The 23,367-nt window shown below is 37.3% G+C and overlaps 2 protein-coding genes across 15 annotated transcripts; both read right to left on the reverse strand.

Annotated features, from left to right (window-relative positions):
* Positions 1-147: 147 nt before the first annotated feature.
* LOC114924083 (LEAF RUST 10 DISEASE-RESISTANCE LOCUS RECEPTOR-LIKE PROTEIN KINASE-like 2.5) lies at positions 148-2,717 on the reverse strand. Of its 2 annotated transcripts, none has more exons than XM_072227441.1 (3): positions 1,988-2,717; positions 1,661-1,708; positions 148-1,479 (listed from the first exon to the last, which is right to left on the reverse strand). In XM_072227441.1, the coding sequence occupies exons 1-3, from the start codon at positions 2,715-2,717 to the stop codon at positions 362-364; spliced, it is 1,896 nt and encodes a 631-aa protein (XP_072083542.1). In that variant the 3' UTR covers positions 148-361. The 2 variants fall into 2 exon arrangements, with proteins under 2 accessions (XP_072083542.1, XP_072083541.1); XM_072227440.1 differs by having other exon boundaries at positions 148-1,482.
* A 466-nt stretch (positions 2,718-3,183) lies between these two features.
* On the reverse strand, positions 3,184-7,842 carry LOC112776909 (probable protein phosphatase 2C 15). 13 transcript variants are annotated; one of them, XM_072227446.1, is made up of 11 exons: positions 7,188-7,508; positions 6,987-7,085; positions 6,755-6,808; positions 6,087-6,460; positions 5,699-5,870; positions 5,384-5,537; positions 5,241-5,304; positions 4,971-5,078; positions 4,749-4,874; positions 4,375-4,607; positions 3,184-3,806 (listed from the first exon to the last, which is right to left on the reverse strand). In XM_072227446.1, the coding sequence occupies exons 4-11, from the start codon at positions 6,294-6,296 to the stop codon at positions 3,587-3,589; spliced, it is 1,287 nt and encodes a 428-aa protein (XP_072083547.1). In that variant the 5' UTR covers positions 6,297-6,460; positions 6,755-6,808; positions 6,987-7,085; positions 7,188-7,508; the 3' UTR covers positions 3,184-3,586. The 13 variants fall into 13 exon arrangements, with proteins under 13 accessions (XP_072083547.1, XP_072083551.1, XP_029151393.1 ...); XM_072227450.1 differs by having other exon boundaries at positions 6,755-6,805; positions 7,188-7,383; XM_029295560.2 differs by lacking the exon at positions 6,987-7,085 and having other exon boundaries at positions 6,755-6,805; positions 7,479-7,842.
* Positions 7,843-23,367: the final 15,525 nt, after the last annotated feature.

Here is a 23,367-nt window from a genome sequence, read left to right on the forward strand (position 1 = left end):
GATCGAAAACTACTGCTGAATGAAGTCATCCATTAGTCAATAAGATATTTTAGTCTAACCTCACATACACGGCAAAGGATCAACAACTTATACATATTAGTAACCCCGTCAGAGATCAGAAGTTTGCATTAATGTCAAGAAAAAGAATTTGTTGTACCCCAGTTGAGGTAAATTGGGATGGAAAGTGCTCCAACCATTCTTGGCACCTTTGAAGATTTGACTCAACGAAAATCTTAACAAGTATAGTTTAGGTAGTAAATCACGGATACATGGTGCAGGCAGAAATAATCAGTAGTTATATATTAATTAGGTTGCACAATTAACTATTACTGATATAAGACTAGAGAAGGTAAAACAATTTCTACAAACTTTCAGATGTATGACTTGAGTAATTAATTGGCGATGTTGGAGAAGAACTGAAAAAGGGCCTAGGCGGCAATTCAAATGATTCCAAGCTTCCTTCAAGCATCTCCACCACCTTACTCATTGACGGACGGTACAAAGGATTAGTCTGTATGCACCACAAGCTCACCAATGTCATCTTTCTCACTATTTCCCTATCGCTTTCCTTCTTGATACACCGCAATCCTAACTCCTCATCTAGTTCAAGTCGCTTGTAAATCCAATGTGGAAAATACAGCTCACTAGAACGATCAACTTCCACATTTTTATTGTTTCTTCCTCCAACCATTTCTAAAACCATCATTCCATAACTATAAACATCTGCCTTGTGAGATATTCCACCAAAATTCCTTGAAAACAACTCTGGAGCAATAAATCCAATAGTTCCTCTTGCACACGACATGGAAACAATACTCTCTTTTCTTGGACATATCTTGGCGAGTCCAAAATCTGAAATCTTTGGACAAAAATCCTTGTCGAGTAGTATGTTATGAGGCTTTATGTCAAAATGCAAGATTCTGGTATTGCAGCCTCGATGCAAATAATTTAATCCACGCGCTACACCAACTGCAATGTCATAGAGACTTCTGGAATCCAATTGGTGACCAACTGTAGTTGAATTTTCCTCACATATGAACTTTTCAAGGGATCCATTAGGCATAAATTCATAGATTAGAGCTCTTTTGGAACCTTGAAAACAAAATCCCACAAGACTAACAATGTTAACATGAGATGTCCTACTAATACTTGCAACTTCATTGATGAATTCCTCTGCAGTTCCCTTCACTTCACTTAAAACCTTAACAGCAATAAGACTCCCATCTTGTAGCTTTCCTTTATACACGGTGCCATATCCTCCCCGTCCCAATTTGACTTTGAAATCATCAGTGAATTTCTTTATCTCAGAATATTTGTACCGTCTGGTTGGAAGAGAACCATGTTGCTTCAAAAAGGATTCAATGATTATTTCACCGGTTGATCGAGTTTTATTCCAAAAGCAACATATAGTAAGGGTGAAAAGCTTTCTCCTTAAGCAGCAAACCGAAAGCAACAGCAACGCAGCAACAATGGATAAAGCTGCTAATATAATAAGCAATAATTTCAATGTTTAAGAAATCAGGCAAAATATTTGATGAGATTGCTAGTATAGTAAGGATATGAATTTTCAGGTTCAAAATAAATGTAATTGTTTTGTCATGTCAATATATATATAATGTATGCTATAACAGAAAAAAGGATATGACCAAATCTGTGTTACCCAGTCCAAGTGCTAGTCTCATATTCATGACAACCCAACTTCTACTACCTGCAAAACAGAATACAGATTATAAAATGAAGCAACTAGAGTCTTAACCAATCAAATAATGGTCTAGCATCAAGATAGTTGAAAAGAAAAACTGGTCTGGAAGATGAACAAATGAAGGGACCTATTTCATACAAAATCACATCAGAAAGTGAGTATTAGACTCCGTTTCCCAAATCTAGAATGAAACATTAATGGACAACCTATACAAACGAAATCATTTTAAAAAATAAAACTATCAAGCTAACTGTCTAATGGATACCATAAGCACAAACCACTCACTTGTGCTTGTGTTTTCCGTGTGCCTAACGTTGGCACAACAAAATTTGCTTTTGCTGTCAAGTTGGCACTGGCCTCTTTGCTTATAGTGACAGTCTGTGCATTCTTGCGACAAAATGACCTTAGCATTGATATCAGCATTTACGAATGTGAAGGGATCATTGCCATCAGGAACATCTTTGATTGGAAGCAAGACCTTTGTGCATGAGGCCAACGAACTCTGAATTTGTGGTGTGCGCATGAAAAGGCCGTAGTAGATATCGATGCCAGTGCAATTTGCATAACTGAACATGTTCCTAGTTGGGGGGAAATGGAGGGTACGGTTGCATGTGTAGAGGGTTGTATTGTATTCCATATAAAGGGAAGCAAAATGATGAAAGGTGGGAGGAGTAGAAAGAGTATAGTTATATCTGAAGGCATTACAATTTCTTGATTGCAGAAGATCGTATAAGTCCTTATCTCTGAATTGAATACTAGTAAAATTCTGTTGAGATACACGTATAACTAAAAATGTTTTGCCTTCATCACTTAGTTGCACCCATCTATCCACCTGCGCTGGCTCATAACAATTGTTTATGGCCAAAAGGCCACACTCCTGACGCTCTGCTGTAGTGAGAGGGAAGCTGAAGTTCCCAATATTATCTCCACAATTGAATGAAGCTGGACATTCTCTTCTCTCTCCGGTGGCTGCGGCCACCACAAGTATGAAAACCAATACAACAAATTTATACATGCTCAATTCAACAAAGCCAACTTGTTTTCACACAGCCTTTTGTATTGGGAAAATGGTTATTGACTATATTGTTATTGGAGCCTTGTTACTTGTTAGGCCCTCCTTACATGGCTGACTTGACTTCAGATGAACCAGGCTCGTGCTCAATTATTCCTACTCAAAGCACATGGACTTGACTTTCTGACTCGTTCCGAGTGTGGATATTAGAACAATAGACATTTCACTTCAAAGTGTCTTATTCAAGAATAAATCGAATATCATATACATCTTCATCCGTGTAGAATACGGGGAATCGAGGAGATAATTTTCCAACTCTTATAGAACCTTCCTACCATGAAGCATAATGCTGCACTAATATGCACGTTGATACCATATGACACTAGCAAGCAACCATGTCCCAACTTACAAAAAGAGAACATAAAGAGGAGTTTGGTTGAAATACATCTAACTCTCAGATCTACATGGATTTGCTTTTCAATCATTAGTAAAGATTTGAACTTTCTATTCCCCAATGCTTGAAAAGGTTTAAGAAATCTATATATATACAGTATTGGAGTGAAGGTAGTATGTTCTACAATGCTCATAACCAAGATCATGCTGATATACAAAAGAATCAAGCTGGCACTGATCTTAACAATCAACCACAGATGAACATTCTGCAGACGCCCAAAACTTCAGTCCAGGATCTCTACCAGCCTTTTGCTATTCAAATGTAATGTCATTCTTAGATGAATTTCCACATATCACATACACCATACATCTATTGCTACTCCATAGTGAGATTCAATCAATTACTTGGCCTATAAAAATCGTGATTGAAAAAATGAATGAAGGATGACATAAAGAATAGGGCATTATCAATTTTGATCCTAGGACACTTTAACTCCACTGGGGCGTTTTCCCTCCATTGCATCCTTCTTATCGCGACAATCAAAGCACAGAAAAGGTCCTTGCCAGGGCTTGGAGCTGGTGGAAAAGATGGAACCCGCATGGACTGAGATACCCTCACTTGGAGCAAGATCAACTTGACACACAGCACAAACAAAAAGGCCAGATGTTGATTGCCCTGAGTTCTCATCACTCCCTAATCTGCACCACATATCAAACATTAAACATTTAAGAACCACAACAGTATCACAATTGTATTTGCTAGTTGATCAATAAATAGCCATGTGTCACAATTATAATTCCAAGGCTCAATTACATGGTTAGGATGAAAATTATATCTTCCCAGTTGTGGTTTTAACAATCAACTTATCTTCATTACCTCAACCACTGAACTGAAACATTATCAGCTCATTTCCCATTACAGAAGAACTTGATTAAGAAGGGCTTTTACAACTAATTCCTCTCTTTCCACCATTATCCTGAAGTATGCCTCAATGGAAATCCTAATGTTTAACCTTGACAGTTGATTATTTAACCAATTATCAGTTTATCCAAACGAAAATACCATCCCCTATACTAGTACCATTATCCATCTCTCTATCATCTTGTTATACTGGTATCAAGTATATATCAATCACTACAGTTAGCTAGAAAAGTCCTGTGGGGACAAAAGGAGGACACTAAGAAAAACATGCAAGGAACTTTCACAAGATTTTTCAATACTTGAAGGAAACAATTGAACATGTTCGTCTATCAAAGATGATATTACCTTTCAGCAAGCATTGCTGATCCTTCTTCAAAGAGTTCCTCCACTATATTTATAGCTGAAAGCTTCTTTGACAGTTTACCGGCAGAATCACGGGACCTTTTCCTGAAGAAAAGCTCTCTGAACTTGTTATGCTTTTTGGGGGGAGGAGTTGGTGGCAACTCATTATCAGGTGGGATTATGTCAACTACTATACAAGTTGTATCATCCTTTAACCCTCTTGTCCTTAGTGCTTCCTGGATAAAAGTAGGGATATATAGAAGCTTATGTGAGGAGAAATGCCATTTGTGCCGTGTGACATTAAATTGCTAATATCAAGTCACATGACAAAAGACAAGTTGATTTTATCCAAAATAGCATATACCACTATAGTTTACCTTCACAACCTGCGTAGCCGCAAGTTCAGCAGGCAAACCACGACAAGATTTAGCAGCCACTTCGGAGGACACGGCATCCCAGATGCCATCAGAAGCAATTACAAGCCTACCACCAGCATTTGATAGCTATAATCCATGGGAAATGTAAGATGTTTATCAGAATACAGACCGAGCAGTATCAAATACTTGACATAGACGAGATTATATGGAAAGAGATTGCACCTTCACTTGTTTGACATATGGTACTGGAACTATGAACTCCCCAACATCCATATCTCCTATTGACCTTGAAAGGCATAGACCCCCAGGCCAGCAACGAAGAGGACCAATCTGCAATGGTCCAAAAATAAACTTCTAATATATACAGGATAAGCTTTATGGACTGTCCTTAAATTGGATGCTGAAAGTAAAAGGAGAAGATAAATAAAGTAAATCTCTTTTTCTTCCATTTTCAGATTTTCCACTAGTTAAAAAACAATATAGAGTGCTCACCTCAGCACCACCAACAATGCTAAGCCTCCCAACTTCACCTCCACTTGCAGTAACACGTTCCCTCCTGTGGATACAGAGCAACTGATTAACATAAGCTTGCAGAAAAAGCTAACTAATTAGGCCTTAAGAGATACGAAACATACTCTTCAATATTTTCTTCAAGTCTGTGATCAACCGTTAAGGTGGTAACAGCACCACCCTGTGTATCTAGTATACAACGGGAATCTCCAACAGATGCAACTGTCACAGTCCACCTATCCACTATCACAAACGTAGCTGTGGTTCCAGAAGTTTCTCCTGGAGAAAACCGTATAAGATGAATTAAAATCATTTGAAAACAAAAGGATATTATTCATCCTCCTGTTCTGTATTTCCTCCATCGTCTCGATAAGAATTACTTTTCCCAACCAAAAGAGAGGGGGGGGGGGGGGAGAGAGAATAAAAGCAAAAGTGCATACCTCTGCTCTGAAATTCCTTATCAGTATTAACAAATCCCGCAACCAATGCCCTAGGCAAAGCTTGCAACCACTCATCTCGTCCAAGCCCTCGAGGAAGAGCACTCAATACATGATTTAACAAATGCTCTCTAGCAAAAATGGCTGCAGCATTTCCATTGTGTCCATCAAAGATCTGTAAACAAGAAGATATGAAAGATCATCTCAGACAATGATGTGCTTCTATCTAAAGGACATTCAATTTTAGCTCACTGTTCAGAATAACAATCTGAAAAAGCTTTTATCCAACCAAAAGTCCAAAAAGAAGACAAATTTTCAACCATGGGTATGCAGTTATGGGGAATATCCGAGTATGTCTAATGTAATCTTGCAAGGAAATAGTGAAAAGTACCGCAAAAACAGAAAAGGAAGTTGAAGGGTTCCCGGGTACTCGCTGACAATCAGTCTTGACTAGAAAGTAATCTTCCCCTTTCTTAGACTGAGCGGCATGACCATATCTAACAGTGGGCTTCTCCATCTTCTCACTCTTCATCTCCCTCTTAAGCAATGCAGCAAGAGGCACAAGATCATGGTGACGACGCCTCCCTTCACCGGAGGCCATCTCTTAGGCTCTATCCCCACCAGAGAGAACGTTTCCTCAAGCACACCCAACAACTCAACTTCACAAACCTTTCTCTCTCGCCAGCTATCAGAATTCAGAAGCCCCAAACTTTCACAAAGCAAAGATCAATTGAAACGAAAACAGAGACTTTATCCCAAGTTGATCTGCATTCATCACAAAAGAAGTTGCTGATTAAGGATCTTACAATTTCACACCGGTCTTCAGCAACAACCAAGTTCAACACAAGACTCGAAAGTGCAGAAGCAAGCTTTTACAGCGCATTGAGTACTATCAATGCAATTTCTATAAAACAACTTTGAACTCTACTGAATTTTAGAACCGCAAGCTTCATTTTTTTAGTAATAATAAAAAAAAGGAAGAAACTTGAAGCTGGGTTCACAAGTAGAGATTAGAGAACATAAATTCCAAGCAGAAAGGGAAGACAGTAGCTGAATTACCTGCGAGAATGTTTGGATATGCAGCCGGCGCAGAATTAGATGCAGATCTGACTGCTACAACAAGCAAACATGCACACAATAAGAAAAAGGAAATATCAAATAAGGATACGAAACGCGTTTTGATGACAAGGTATGAACTGTAAAACCCATTAATCTACTAAACCCATAATCTTCTATTATAAAAATAGAACCACCCAATTTCCATAGAGAGAGAAAGAGATAGATTACGAACTTATTAAAAAATGGGGAAAAACAAAAACCAAAAAGCATCAATCTTTTTTTTTAGGGACCGACCCAAGTCAGCTTGAAAACAATTTTCGTCCACCAAACACTGAAACATAGATTTCAACTTTTACATGTAAGATTCCACTCCTGAAACCAAAAGGAATAACAGTAAAGCAAAATGCCGGTGGCATGGAAGCTCGGGATCAACCTAAGCTAGTATTTTCTTCTTGTTTTTTTTTCGTTTCAGAAACAAAGTAGCTTTTGCTGACTTATAAAGCCTTCTCTTGCAAATACCTACATTCTGTTTCAATTAAAAGTTGGTAGCTTTAGCCCTATTTTTTTTTCCCCTACTTTCCTTCCCCAAGAGGGAAAAACAAAATGCAACCCCGTTTTTCTTCTACCTTGTGGGAAAAAAGGAAGTGAAGTAGCTTAGGTAGCAAAAGGAAACAGAATCCAGCTAGCAGTTAAAGTGTGAAAGCTAGATGGATGGATGAACAACCTTAGCAGGATCCCATTTTCCATCAGGGACGAAATTGATTGAATGAATGAATGGGGTTATGGGGTGATCTCCTCGCTGGATTAGGACAAGGACAAGGGAAAACAAACGAAGAGTTTTACTAAGTTGATAAAAAGAGAGGAAATTCGAGAGAAATGGGGACCACAGCGAAATTGTATGTTGAAAGATTTTAATTTTAGTAAGAAAGAAACAAAAGCTGAGGGTTTCAGAGTTAGCAATAAAGAAGTGGGATTACTGTGTGGCTGGAAAGGGACACGTGTTGGAAGTCATTGCATGTGTTTCTGGGATGCCCCTTCTTAATCTTCTTCTCACTCTCAACTCTGAAGGCTATGCCGCAGCTGGAACCAGTTTAACAATATAATTTAGAGGAGTTACTTAGATAAAGATGTCAAAAATATTGTTTTTTTAGATATTTTTTAAAAATTAAAATTTAATACATATAATTAATTAAATTGTATTATTTTTGTTAAAATTAGGCTAGACAAATTAATTTATGTGTATTTTAGTCATTTTCTATAATAAAAATATTATAGTAATTTTTATAAAAAAATTAATTTAGAATGATTCAAAATTTTATGTATTATTTTTCGATCAAATTAATTTGTCTAGTCTAATTTTGGCAAAAATAATACAATTTAATTAATTATATGTGTTAAATTTTAATTTTTAAAAAACATCTTTAAAAAAAGACGTTTTAAACGTCTTTGTGAGAGTGACTCCCATAATTTAAATGCTATATTTAACTTTTATCAAACTCTACTAAATATACTGTAATAGTAATTCTTGATTTCAGTATATTTGTTCATTTATTTTTTGCCCTAAATAATAATAACAAGTTCATACCTATGGATATATCAATATATGAAATATAATAAAGGGCAAATCATCTCAATAAACTAAATGCACATTAATATTATTTGGATGTTCCAAATCAAAAAATGTAACATTAAAGTTTCAAAGCATATTTTTTTATAAATTGAATTGATTAAATTCGATTTAATGAAACACGCAGTAAATTAAATTCAATAAATTTGAATTAGGTAAAAAATGTTATTGAATGAAAATCAAATCAAATGGATTCGAATTAAGATATCCCTACTAAATCGAAATATTTGGATTTGATTTGTTATTGAACGTAAATCGAATCTAATGAATTCGATTTATCCATGCACGCACGTTATGGTAAATCGAAACTAATAGCTTCAATTTACTGTGTTTGGTACTGTATGAATAATTCGAAGACATTTAATTCGATTTATAGAGCACTGAAGTATATAAAAACGAGCTCAACACGAAATTTTATAGAAGAGTGAGATTCACAATGGCTAATGATGAGAGTTTTTTAGCTCTTGTGCATTATAGAGGGTCCATTAAGAAAAAAATGCGAACAGAAATAAGTTTACTAACAAGGATCCGCTGAGTGTTTTTCTCAAACCTTCGACGAATTTTGCCGAGTTTAAGAATACTATACTCCAGAGACTAGGACTGCAAGGCGTGAAACGGGTGGAGAAGTTGTTCTATAGAATCCCGATTTCTGTGTTACGCGATGATGCCAAGTATGATTCATTCGTTATTAGCAGTGACGAAGATTTTCAGGTGCTGTTCCATTGTCGCCGTCAGTTTCCCGAGGTGAGGACTCCAGAGCTGTTGGCGAAACTTGTGGATGTGGTATCTAGTTCTGGAAGCTCGAATAAGAATCCCCACTCCACAGGACATCCAGCTTGCTCTAGTTCCATGCCTGTTGGTTCTTCGTCAGTTGTGCTGGTGATTGCACCTGAGCCAAATTTAGTAGCTTCACCGTCCTTTGTAGTTAATCTGAACCGCAATAGTTGGTGAGGCTGGACCGTTGGGAGAGGTTGCTTTCGCGACGCCTGGTTCTCCTGCGATGGTCCCAGTTTTTTGAGAGGTTGGAGTACCCGATGGAGTTGAGGATGCATTACATGATGATGATGATGATGATGATGATGATGATGATGATGTGGAGCCCGCCACGATAGCTGATGATAGTGACGATGAGACACCACGGACGACTCCAGCTGTGGGTAGAGGAGCATCTAGTTCAGGTACTAATCAGTACCCCCCGCACTTCTCTGCTCTAGACTTGGATGCCATGGTACCTTAGGGGGATCCGAGTGTACCTGTTAGCTTCGGAGCAAGAGACACATAAAATATAGGAGTTGTATCTGAATTTCAGGTTGGTCAGCAGTTTCAGGATAAAGAGGAAGTCGTGTTTAGCGTGGAGACCTATAGCATTTGCCGTGGGGTTGAGTACAAGGTATTGGAATCTGATCATCGCAAGTACGATGGCAAGTGCAAGGAGTTCGGCAGCGGGTGCACATGGCTCATCCAGGTTAGCCTCCGCCAACGCAAAGACATTTGGGAGGTAAAACGGTACAATGGTCCTTATACTTATCTAGCCACATCGATATCTAGTGATCACAAAAAGCTTGATTATCATGTCATATCAGCCTTCATACTGCCCATGATTAGAGTTGATAACCACAATATTTAATTAACAATAAAGTGAACTGCTAAATAATGGAAAAAAGTCTGCATAACTAAAGGGAGACTACCTCGACACAACGGCCAATGAAAAATATCAAATCCATCCGGCCGGAATCCAGGGAACCTCCAGAAGATCCACGACTGGAGGAGCTGCAATGGACCAGCCAACTTGATGTCATTTCTGTTCGCCATACGGCATATGCATTTGTATAGCCATGACAGTGCAGGAGACCCCTAACTGTACTGACCCATGTCCTCTAGCCTAGGACGTAAGCTAGCCAACAGATGTGGAGGAGAATACCTAACTTGTCCCCGAACAACTGCGTCGATAAGAGTATCATGATATACGCACGGGAATACCTCCTAACCGTCTCCTCGGCTGCCCCCTGCGGAAGCTCACTCTTCATCTCCTGAAATCATGTGCACTTCACTGTGAACTTGTCGATGCTGTTCGCAGGAGGCAATACCCCCAGCAGCTCCTCAAACCACACCCACGCTGGCCGACCACCCTCTATATATCGTGGAAAGTCTGTCAGGTATCCGCTAATATACTGACCATCGATCGGGAGCCCGAGCTGGTATGCTACATCCCGGAGGGTAATCGTGCACTCCCCAAACAGCATGTGGAAGGTATGCGTCCCAGGCCGCCATCTCTCTACAAATGCGCTCACCAATGACTCGTCCAATCGAAACCAACTCTCGTTCAATCTTGCAAGATGTTACAAACCGGCCATCTGCAAGTATGGAATGATCCTATCATCTAACATCATACTGTGTTGTTGTCTCATGCTGCCGATGCATCGATGGGGTTGCATAATGATAAAAAATTCCTTCTCACAATCGTTACAAAAAAGTGTTCAATGCATAAAAAACTCTAACCACCATAGACACTGCATGTGCTAACTTTAAAATCATGTTTACAATAACGTCCTACCAATTTTTCATAGATAAAACACAAATCAATGCATAATTCATGATCCAATTCTTCAAGGTAAAAAAAAAATTAATACAGCATATAGTCCTCCATAGGTACACAACAATTGCCTAAGTGCCTCACAAGTCGAAAAAAAAAATCTGTTTTTTTGTTAATACACTCAAAAAATCTATTGTTAACCTTATTCATAAATCTATAGTTAACCCTATTCTATAGTTAATAACTCACTAATTTTAACATGAACTAAATTCAAATATCTGCTTTTTGTTTTTTTTTTAATAATCCCTAACTAATGATTCTAACCAACTACAATGACTAATTTATTTTCAAAAAATAAAATAAAATAAATTCACTAACCTCGAGGTGAACGGCACCAACAATATGTGCGACTCCATCTAGACGATATAGACGATTCGGATGCAGATTCGATTATTCCCGGGTTGCTTCTAGAGATGGTGGGGTTGCGTGTGGGGTATGTGAGTTTTCTAGTTCGAATGAAATAAATTCGATTTGTATATATAGCCAAAATCCATGCAAATCAAATCCATTAGATTCAAATTATGCAAGACGAAATTAACATGTAAATCGAAACAATGGGTGTCGATTTACAAAACCATCAAATTGAATCCATTAGTTTCGAATTACCTTGGGCGTTTTTTTAGTTGGCTAAATCGAATTTATTGAATTCGATTTACCCGGATTTGTAAATCGATCCATTCGATTTATTAGCATTTTAACTATGTACTTAATTCGAATCCACTTGATTCGATTTTCATTCAACAACAATTTTTTACCTAATTCGAATTCATTGAATTTAATTTATATAAAAATGTGCTTTGAGACTTTGACGTAGCATTTTCTGATTTGGGATATTCAAGTAATATTGGTATGCATTTAGTTTATTGAGGTAATTTACCCTACAATAAACTTGCAAAGCTAAATATTTTACATAATTATTTTTTCTCACTTCATCGCAATAAAATATAAACATTTTGTTGAATTGTAGTATCTACATATCGAATATAATTTGCACATATTACTCATCAACATTAATCTAATACACGTATCTTTTGTATTTAATTTTTTTATTTAATTTGCACATATTTATATTTAATTATATTTTAATAAAAAATAAAAGATTTTTTTTTAAATTTAAACATATTTAAATACTATTATATATTAATGTGTCTGACCGTATTTTTAATATATATTTTTAAAATAAATTTAAAAATATTAAAATATTATTATAATTTATTTAAAATATATTATATTATATTATATATATCTTTAATTTTTAATAAAAATTTAAAATTTATGTATCTATATATTCCATATATTGTATGGAGTACGTATCCTTATCAATATGCATGCATCATAACTTCACCACACTGTCTTTCTGTGGGTTTACCAAACAACATGAGAAAAAAATATTGCATCCAGCTAAGAAAAAAATATATAAAATATTATATATCGGAATATTTGATTTAATTTCTACTTAATTTAATTTAGTCTAAGAATTAATTTATTAATTTATTTAAAAAAATATCAAAAATTTAAATATTATTGTATATATAGTAATTTATTCGTCAACAACAAATTTAAATTCGTAATAAATTAATTTTTAATTTTTAGAATTAAAAAATACCATTAAAAAAAATCTTATTTAGGTTATTTCTTATTATAATAAGTGTATTAAATTTAACGTGTATATATATTGTATTTTAATTTGTATTTCTATATAGTTAATTTTCTTACCATTCGTACCAAAAAGGATTTAGAAGAAATAGAAGTAGAAATTGACAATAAAATTTGGTTCCCTAAAATTTTTTACTAAATGTGCAAGCGGTGACACTTACCTATCAACTAGGGTTCGAAGTGAGTCGAGCTGAGTCGAGTTAGACCAAATTCAAGCTCGTCTCACAAAAATTGAGCTTGACTCACGGCTCGACTCATTAACAATCAAACATATTTCTTAAACTCAAGTTCGGCTCACCGAAAGCTCATGAGTTGGCTCAAATAATAGGAACATACATACATAATCTACAATTCTATATTAATAAATTATAATTTATATATTTTAAAAAATATTTAAAAAAATTAATTTTATATATTATTATCTATCAATAAATTATAAATTTTTTATTTATGTCCTACATCAAAATTATATGTAAAAAATAAATATAAAATTTTAAATAATTAAGATCATTAATATATATATATATATATATAATATTAAAAGTATAGATTAAATGCATATAGAATATGTGTATTAATATATATATATAATCGAGTCAGCTCACGAACTAATGAGCTGAGCTTATCCAAGCTCAAACTCGACTCATTTAATTTATAAGCTCAATTTCAAGTTCAAACTTGGCTCACTAGCTCTCGAACTATTAACGAATCGAGTTCGAGCTAATTCATGAGCTGGCTTGACTCATTTCCAACCCTACTATTAACTATGAAAAAGATATATTATTCATCATGTTGACATTTTCTTGAAAAGTTAAGCCGCTGACCTCACCAAAATTTATAAGACAAACATTAGGTATGCTTTTGTGCATCACATAAACTTCGCAACCTCCATCATTGCTTGACAACCATGCCATTGCTATACAACTGTCATTATTATTCAATCACCGAATTTATTCTTTTTTATATTCTCAATCTATTTTCAAGATTTTTTTCGCACAAAATTCGCAATCTTTTTTAGAAAGTTATATAATATTATTGATGCCAAAGATATATAAAACAAGAGATGCTGCATGCTAAGATACTGTACCAAAAATATCCGAATGTACCAAAAATAAAATCATTGTAATATATTGTACTACCAAAAATATATTAGTGATAATTATGGTACTTAAAAGTATTTGTTTAACTTACTAAAAGATATTAAAAATTAATATTTAATTTAAAAAATATAAAAATAAATAATTATTAAATAATTTAAAATTATCATAAAAAATAAATTAAATAAAAATTAGACATCAAATTATAGATACAATAAAATTCACTAAATATATTGTATCTACCATATCTAGTCACCACGGTAGAAAATATGAAATTCTTTATGCTCAGATTTGATTTGTTAACTTTATTTGTCGCCGGATAAGAGATACTATACGAAAAAGTGCATTTAGCATTATCTTGATATTACCTATTTTCTCTCCGTACACACACTTACGTTTTCGCTCTGCACCACCGCCATGAGAGGGGGTTATGTCCGTGGGGGACATTCCCGGGCACATGAACCTAGACAACCGCATCGAACCGAGCAAGATCAGATGCAGCGACTCATGAAGAAAGTGCGCAAGGAAGGAGAAGGTCAAGTTTTCACAGGAGAAGTAACACTGGTACCTAGGGAAGAAGACTGGATGATAGGAGCAGAGGAGGAACATGAACGGGCAGGTACTGGGCACAAAACTTTCAGTGAGGCAGTGAAAGGAGGAAAGACCCCGGTGGGAGAGATGGAAGATGATGAGTTCTCAGAGTCTGAGGAAAATTCAGAGGATGAGGATGAAGTTATGGAAGTCGCTCCATCACAAGCACTCGGAAACCGAAAAATTGATAAACAGCAAGAGCCAGATATCAGAGTAGAGAAGGTGAATGGGATGTATAATTTTGTCATCAATGAAGCTGGTTTAAAAAAGCTTAGACATCCCTGGTGGGATACTCTTATAGTAAAGCTTTTGGGAAGGAGGATCTCCCTTCCGGTCCTAAGCAGGAGGCTTGAATCCATGTGGAGCAAACAGGGATCCATTGAAGTAATAGATTTGGGGAACGATTACTTTATAGTCAAATTCTTCTCTCAGGAGGATTTGGACTTTGCTTTAACTGGAGGACCCTGGAGAATTTTTGATCATTATCTAGCCCTAAGACCATGGAAGCCAAATTTCAATCCGGTTGAAGCCACCATAGACTATATTGCAGCATGGGTGAGACTCCCGGGTCTAGCCATTGAGTATTACGAAGAGGAGATGTTAAAGAAGATTGGAAATATTCTTGGAAGGACTTTGAAGGTGGACGCAAACACTGCGGATAAATGTCGCGGTAAGTTCGCTCGACTCTGTGTCGAGTTAGATTTGACAGAACCTCTAGTTTCTCAATATTCCATTAATGGAGTAAGATACACTGTCGAGTATGAGGGCTTGCACAATATTTGTTTTGGGTGTGGCATGGTTGGTCATGATAAATCCAACTGCCCAAAATCAAAGATGCAGGAGAAGCCTAGCAATGGAATTGATTTAGATGATAAGAGGAAGGGAGATGAAGAAGGTGATCAGTCTGCACAGAAGGAAGATGGAGGAAGAACTCAATCGGCCCAGAATGGTGGAATGAAGGAGGACAGTAACGATAATTCCAAAAATAAGGGTAAAAGTGTAATTCAAGATGATGGAGGTGATTATGGTCCTTGGATGGTAGTCAAAAGGACAAATCGTGGAAAGAGAGCAACAAAAGTGAATAGTGGAGCAGAAGGTGGAGGTATGAATGTGGATGGTACTAGGAATCCTCAAAGCAACGAAGGTACGAGATTTGCCATTCTGAGAGAGAATGAGGAAGTAAATAATCATGCTGAGGCAGCCACTGGCTTGAAACCTACATTTATTGAAGAAATTCCAAATAAAGTCCCTCTTCCCTCTTCCCAGCCTATAAATCTTGTGCCCCATAACCAAGCCCACAAAAAAGCCCAAAAACAAGAACAAAAAATGAACACACAAACACCCACAAAAAAGAACCCTAACTTTGAGCCCTCTACATCCAAGCTTGATTTGACCTCATACATGACTATTCAAGCCCATAACCCCTTGACCCAACACAAGACTCTTCTACAGCAAAATACAACCACTGAACCTACCCTCAGCCTGATTAACCAACGAAACAACTTGACCCCTGCACAGACAACCTCTCCTGTCCCAATCACTAATGATGTTCATCTGCTAGAGTCTCCCACAAAGCAAAACATTGAGGATTCACCCCAACAGACAAGTATGATTGAAGAGTTTGTCCCCGAGACGATTCAAGAGGATGAGAACATGGAGGACCATCAAGGACCACCTCCTGCACCTCCTGATCTGAATTCGATAGGAACAGACGTTATGTTGGAGGCTATCAGAAAATATGAGGAAACAAGGCCCAAATCACCCCAGCGTTCGGAGCCAATTATGCTTAATGCAGAGAATGGAGTATCATTGGGGATCCAGCATGGGTTTGCTCGAGAGGGAGACGAAGACATGCCTATGGTAGAATAGGTTTGTGTTATTCCTACCTTCCTTTTATTTTCCAATGATAGTTAAGTGCTGGAACTGTAGGGGTGCTGCTAGTGAGTCCTTTAGTCGCACCTTTTTGGAAATTGTAAGGATTAATAAACCTGATATAGTCATTCTGTTGGAAACAAGATGTAGCGGTGAGAAAGCTAGGAAGATCATTAGTAAGTCTGGATTTGAATTTTATCATATTGAGGAAGCTGTTGGTTTTAGCGGGGGCATATGGGTGATGTGGAAGGATCCAAATATTGTTATAAGTATTTTGAAATCCAAAACGCAATATGTTCACATGAATGTTAAGAAGGATTATGATGAGGATTGGTTCCTAACTGCCGTGTATGCAAGTCCTCGAGAGGTGAATAGGAGAGAGCTTTGGAATGATATCAAGATAATCAAGAATGGGATCAGAGGTCCTTGGTTAGTGGTAGGCGACTTTAATGAAATAGCAGATCCTTCGGAGAAGAAAGGTGGAGGTCGAACAGATGTTGGAGCTTGCAAGAGGTTCAAAAGATGGATCGAAGAATGTATGTTGATTGACCTAGGATCAGTGGGGCCAAAGTTCACTTGGAGGGGACCGCAATGGGAGAATCTTGAAAGAGTTTTCAAGAGGCTAGATCGAGCTCTAGCTAATGCAGACTGGAGAATAAAATTTCATGAGGCGAGAGTTGAAGTTCTAGCGCGGGTTAAGTCAGATCATCACCCCCTCTTAATATCTATGAAGCCCAAAGATAACCTTGCAAATAATAAACCTTTTAGGTTTGAAGCAATGTGGAGTAGGCATCCTGATTTCAAGCAGTTTGTAGAAAGTCATTGGAGTGGAGCTCAACATTGGGGGAGATCCTTATCGGCACTTGCTGAAAATTTGATGGTTTGGAACAAAGAGGTTTTTGGCCACATTGGCAGACAAAAAAGATCACTTATGAGGAGAATTGGAGGAATTCAAAAAGCATCATCTTATGGAAGAAACCCTTTTTTGGAAGAGCTGGAGAGAAATCTGACGAATGAACTTGAAGAAATTCTGGATCGAGAAGAAATTATGTGGATGCAAAAATCGAGAGATATTTGGGTAGTAGAGGGAGATCGAAACACCAAATATTATCATACAAAAACAATCATTAGAAGAAGAAGAAATAGAATTTTAAAGCTTATGAACTCACAAGGTGATTGGATTGAAGATCAAGAGGAGCTCCGCCAACATGTAGTGGAATTTTTTAAATGTCTTTACAGGCATGATAACTCTCTTTCTCCGGTTCTAATTACCACAAGATCCTATCCCATGCTGGAAGAGGATATTAAAAGAAGCTTCAATTTAAAACCAACAGAAAAAGAAATTCAAGATGCACTGTTTGGTATAGGCTCCTTCAAGGCACCGGGTCCGGATGGCTTTCCAGCCCTTTTTTTCAAGGAGAATTGGAGCATAATTAAAGGGAACATTGGGCAACTAATCCACCTTCTCTGGAGCATGCCGAGTATGGTAGAAACTGTCAATCAAACATTAATTACACTCATCCCTAAGGTGAAATTACCAGATACCATCAACCAATTCAGGCCCATTTCTTTATGTAATGTGAGTTATAAGTGTCTATCAAAGATCATCGTGAATAGGCTGAAGCCTGCGCTAAAGGACCGAATTTCCCCCTTTCAATCTAGCTTTGTGCCTGGCAGAATAATACATGACAACATCTTGATAGCTAAAGAATTAACCCATGCCATGAAGAAGATGAAAGGGCGCAAAGGATTTATGACGATCAAATTTGATTTTGAGAAAGCTTACGATCGGCTTCGTTGGGATTTCCTTAAAGAGTGTCTGATAGACTTCGGATTAGAAGAGCAACTGTTAAAGGTTATAATGAATTGTGTTTCTACTGTCTCGTACAATGTTCTTTGGAATGGGGGGAAGACGGATTTTTTCAAACCTTCTCGAGGTATTAGACAAGGAGACCCAATATCTCCTTACCTTTTTGTCATAGCTATTGATAGATTATCTCATCTCATTGAAGATCTTGTGGAGAAAGGCATTTGGAATCCAATCACTGTGGGTAGACAAGGCCCTCCCATATCCCACCTCCTCTTTGCAGACGATTTGCTAGTTTTTGGAGAAGCTACCGAGAAACAAATGAAAGTGATTCTTGAATCTATAAAAGCTTTCTGTGTAGCTTCAGGGCTGAAAGTAAGCGATACTAAAACCTCTATAACTTTCTCCAACAATGTTAGAGGGACAGACAGAAAAGCTATTATTGACTTATGCCATTACAAAGAAAATAAATATTTGGGGAGGTATTTGGGAGCACACATCACCAATCACAGAAAAGGGAAGGACAAGTTTAAGAATGTTTTGGAAAGAATGCAAAGCAAGTTAAAGGGGTGGAAGTCTCATTGTTTGTCGTTAGCCGGGAGAATAACCCTCTCTAAGTCGATCTTAAATCCCATAGCTAATTTTGATATGCAGCATATGAGGATTCCAAAAGGTATTTGCCAGGAAATGGAGAAAATGCAAAGGAGATTCATATGGGGTGACACTCCAAATCAGAAAAGAATGCACCATGTTAATTGGCAAACTCTCTGCTTACCCAAAAATCAAGGAGGAATGGGGCTTAGGAGACTCAACCTTGTTAATGATGCTTTCCTAATGAAATTGGTTTGGAGATTGTTGACTGAACCCAATAATTTGTGGGCTCAGGTTTTTTATCATAAATATATCCATAGCAGAGAGGATTCAGGTATCAGTTTTAAAGCTTCTGACTCTCCCAATTGGAAAGAACTGGTTAAAGTGTGGCATATAGTGGAGAATAATTGTAGAAGAGTTGTTGGAGACGGAACAAGCATATCTTTCTGGAAGGATAAATGGATACCGAATGAAGACTGTCTTGCTAGAGCTGCCATCAATCCAATTCCAATGGGAAGAGAAGAAGATTTGGTTGCAAATTATGTGGACAATCAAGGAGATTGGAAATTGGATAACTTATATACTCTCATCCCTCCTTCTATCATTGATAAAATCAGAGCTATTCCTCCCCCCAAAAGTAATTTGAAAGACTCATTGTGCTGGACTAAGTCCTCGAGTGGACAATTCACAATCGCTTCGGCTTATAAAATGCTTGCTGAGTGGGATGTGAATGATAATGTAGACAGATGGACGAAAATTTGGAAATGGAAGGGGCCAGAGAGAATAAAGGTTTTCATATGGCAATTGTTACATGGTAGAATTCTAACAGCCAGCAGAAGAGCATCTATGATGGGAACTAATCCTAATTGCCATCATTGTAAGCATGAACCTGAAACTATCTTGCATGTGATAAGAGATTGTCCAAGAGCTGCGACTATTTGGGTGAAGCTCATCAACCCCGCTGCTGTAGCCCTGTTCTTTAACCTCAACTTCCAAGGATGGATTGAATTAAATTTGCAAAATTCCATTGGTAAGTCACCATCTGAGTGGATAGATGAGTTTTATGTTGCTTGTTGGATGATATGGAAGTGGAGAAACCTTGAGGTCTTCTCTCCTCCTTATGTAAGACCCAAGAACGCTGTTGAAGTGATTAGGAATTCCCTCAATAATTACAGGAAAGCGTATGAAAGAAGAAGTCAGAAATGCACAATAAATGAAACCAAAAGCCAGGAAGGTATATGGATGCCCCCTCCTATTGGGTGGGTAAAATTGAATACTGATGGAGCAGTTTCAAAATTAAAAAATATGGCTGGGTGTGGCGGTTTAATCCGAACGTGGAAGGGGGAGTGGGTTGCAGGCTTTCAAGCAAAGATAGGCAATACTCAAGTTTTTCAAGCGGAAATGTGGGGAATTTTTTATGGTTTACAAACAGCTTGGGACTTGGGAATAAGAAAAATTATTGTTGAAACAGATGCCCTAGAAGTTTGCCAACAGATTACAAAAGGAGAATCTCATAATCAATACAATTCTCTTCTTAGAAAAGTCCAAGACCAGCTGGCGAAACCTTGGGAGGTTAGAGTTCTGCATATTCACAGGAAAGGCAACACCTGTGCCGACTGGATGGCTAAGCATAGCTTGAATAAATCATTTGGATATAGTTTCATTGATAAACCTGAGCCAAACTTAGAAATCCTCATGGAGCAAGATTGGAAGGTCTCTAGACCCACTAGTCAAATTAGTTAGTTTGCTTTTGTTGGGCTTAGGCCCCATTACTTTACCAAAAAAAAAAAAAAACTTTATTTGTCGCCTCAAGAATTAGTTCCTAATTTTGCTCGGGATTTAATTAACGTGTCGCAATATTATCATCATTGATCTTCTTCTTCCTTCTTTTTATAATACTAACTATTAACCAGTAAGTTATTCTTATAATATCATTAATACAGTAACACTATTATACTATTGTTTATTTTTATATAACAGTATACACTAAGATTAATTATACATCAAGGTTAACTGACCATGCATAATAGTGAGTTTACAGCCAAACGAATACATGCATCATACGCACATGTTATTTAGACATACTCACATACATATATAATATTGTATATGTAATTCCTAACTGAAGTTTTTTTTTTTTTTTTTTTTCACGTCTAATAACTGAAGTATTTAAACTTTAATGGTAGCAACGGCTGCATAAAAATTTTGTAAATATGTGTGATTTTCCTGGTAGATGACCTTGTATATTTGTTCAGTCGCTGTCATGATGAATAGAAGTCATGGCGATGACTTGTCGTCTCAGTTTCTTGGTAGCCATGGTTCTAACTCTTCTATGCGACGGAGGAGGAAGCTCAAGGACCAGACTAGGGATGGCAACGGGTCTCCATGGGGCGGGAACATGTCCTCCACCCCCCGCCCCCGCCACCACAATCCGCCCCCGTCCCTGCCCCGTCCTCGCCACGGGTAATGGGGACTCCGTATCCGCCGGAGACCTGAATATCTGCGAATTTTACAAATTAACAATCTCAAACATAGAACAATAAACGATTTCAAGCACAGAACATTAACAATTGAACAAATTTTAAATTTCCAAATCAAAATTCAACAACAATTGCCCAAACAGAAATAAAACTTAGAAAATTAACAATTTCAAACACATTAACAATTGAACAAATCCTAAATTTCCAAATCAAAATTCAATAACAATTGCCCAAACAGAAATAAAATTCAGAAGATTAACAATTTTAAACCATTTCAAATACAAAAAATTAGCAATTGAACAAATCCTGAATTGCCAAATAAAAATTCAACAATAATTGCAGAAATAAAGATACAAACACAGAAGATAAACAATGTGAAATATTGAACAAACTCTAAACCCCAAATGTTGAAAAAAAAAACCTCAAAAGAAACTAATCAGAGAGAAAGGGCCTTATTGATGCGGCGACGACGATTGTGCTGGTGGCGGTGACGATTCTGCTTGAGGAGGCAGCGACGAGGAAGACCGATTAGGAGGCTGCAATGATGATGAACGAGCAAGGAGCAGGAGGCGGCGATGATGAGACGGCGACAGTGAGGGAGAATGTGGTGATTTGCGATGTGAGTGAGGGAAGGAGGCGGTGACCAACAATGAGACTTGTAAGCAGCGGAGAACCTTGGCGTGGCTGGCGAGGTGCCGATGTAGGAAGAAGATGGTCGGCGACGCTGTTGTTGGAGAAGAGAAGCAGCAGCTGGAGGCAGAGGAAGAAGGAGGTGGCTACTGGGTTGAAGGAGATATATATATGGGCATTTATGTAATTTTATATTGTGGGTATTATACGGGTACCCACGGGGCGGGTACCTCTTCCCCTGCCCCCGCCCCATTTAATAGACGGGTACCCGTCCCCGTCACCCGCGGAAAAAAATGTTCCCCATATCTACTCCCCGGCGGGTAAATCCCCGCGGATACCCGTCCGTCGGAAAAAATTGTCATCCCTAGACCAGACATGATTTTGCAGGTTGAAGACAATGATCAAGAAATCTGGTACAAGAGAGAATCCAAATAGGTTGTTCCACACTTGTGCAAGATACCTGGTGAGTTAGGGTAAATTAATTTTGTTTTCTATTTCCTATGTCTATTTTGTTGGGCAGTTGAAATTGATATTTTTTCTGAAAATATTCAGAAGGGAAGCCACTGCAACTTCTTTAGGTGGGTTGATGATGTTGGGTATGAAGCAGGAGCAGAAACTGATGTAGAGGTTGACAGTGAGTATGATGAATGGAGATTGAATGTGTCATGGAGAGTGGGTAGCTTGGAGGGTGAAGTTAGAGCAATGAAGATGCTAATAATGTACATCTCAGTTGCAACGATTGTGGCTACTGTCATTTTTGCATCACTTTTGTTCACATGTATCTCCAAGTAAAGCTACAGATGGAGTGTTATGTTGTCGTGCTTTAGGGGTGTTGTTAGAGTTTTGAAATTGAATTAGTTGTTATGTAATGATGATGTGACTTATGAATAAATTAGGTGTTCCAGCTTGATCGTGTTTAAGTCAACATAAACTTGTCCTTTGAGCATGATGGGTTTGATTGAAAATACAATATGGTGATGTTTGTAACCTAAATATAAATTCACCAAAAAGCTGTATACATCACAATAGACATAATCATTGTTATAATCCATAACAAACATCATAATCATATCATATTGTCTTAGTAGATATACCACATAGGTAATCAAGGATCCACAACTTAACAGAGCAAAACAAAACAAAGGTTCCATAGCATTGTTCACCTAAACAAAACAACATAATAGGCCTAACTAAAATATCCTGATAACACAACCATATTGTTTACACAATCTTGTTCCCAAAAAGCTAATAACAACGACATACAAAACACATTTCCTAATTAAAATTTTTAATCTTTCTTTCTTAGATGCTTGAAGGCTGAAGTTGGCACAAATGTCATGAAACTTTGCATCTTCTTAACAGTTACAGAACTTGTTTCTTCCAGTGTTTCAGCAGATATGGCTACAGGTGATTTGGTGGAGGCATTCAATCTTGCCTTGCGTTTAATGACATGCAATTTTGGTGGCCTTCCTCTCTTTGCATCCTGCATAGGCCAGTTGGTAGAACCATTATTTTTCAACTAAATAAATGTAAGTAGTGTTAAAGATAAAGCAATAAGTAAACAACCTGAAGGTCTTCAACAGTCGGTTAGGTATCTTGTATTGGTGGGGAGCCTTTTGGTTGGCTGATTATCACCTCAAGTTGTGGCTGGACTGGTGGAGGAGGTAGA

This window comes from Arachis hypogaea, chromosome 19 (assembly GCF_003086295.3).
Source record: "Arachis hypogaea cultivar Tifrunner chromosome 19, arahy.Tifrunner.gnm2.J5K5, whole genome shotgun sequence".
Lineage (NCBI taxonomy): Eukaryota > Viridiplantae > Streptophyta > Magnoliopsida > Fabales > Fabaceae > Arachis > Arachis hypogaea.

What these genes read in the sequence shown, in the direction of transcription:
- LOC114924083 (XM_072227440.1), bottom strand. Translation starts at nt 2,717, where the DNA reads ATGTATAAATTTGTTGTATTGGTTTTCATACTTGTGGTGGCCGCAGCC. An exon ending in CACGGAAAACACAAGCACAA is followed by an intron (nt 1,709 to 1,987) that starts GTGAGTGGTTTG and finishes TCTGTTTTGCAG; the next exon opens with GTAGTAGAAGTTGGGTTGTC. An exon ending in GAGACTAGCACTTGGACTGG is followed by an intron (nt 1,483 to 1,660) that starts GTAACACAGATT and finishes TTATTATATTAG; the next exon opens with CAGCTTTATCCATTGTTGCT.
- LOC112776909 (XM_029295560.2), bottom strand. Translation starts at nt 6,296, where the DNA reads ATGGCCTCCGGTGAAGGGAGGCGTCGTCACCATGATCTTGTGCCTCTT. An exon ending in CATATGTCAAACAAGTGAAG is followed by an intron (nt 4,875 to 4,970) that starts GTGCAATCTCTT and finishes CATGGATTATAG; the next exon opens with CTATCAAATGCTGGTGGTAG. An exon ending in TCAGCAATGCTTGCTGAAAG is followed by an intron (nt 3,807 to 4,374) that starts GTAATATCATCT and finishes TATGTGGTGCAG; the next exon opens with ATTAGGGAGTGATGAGAACT.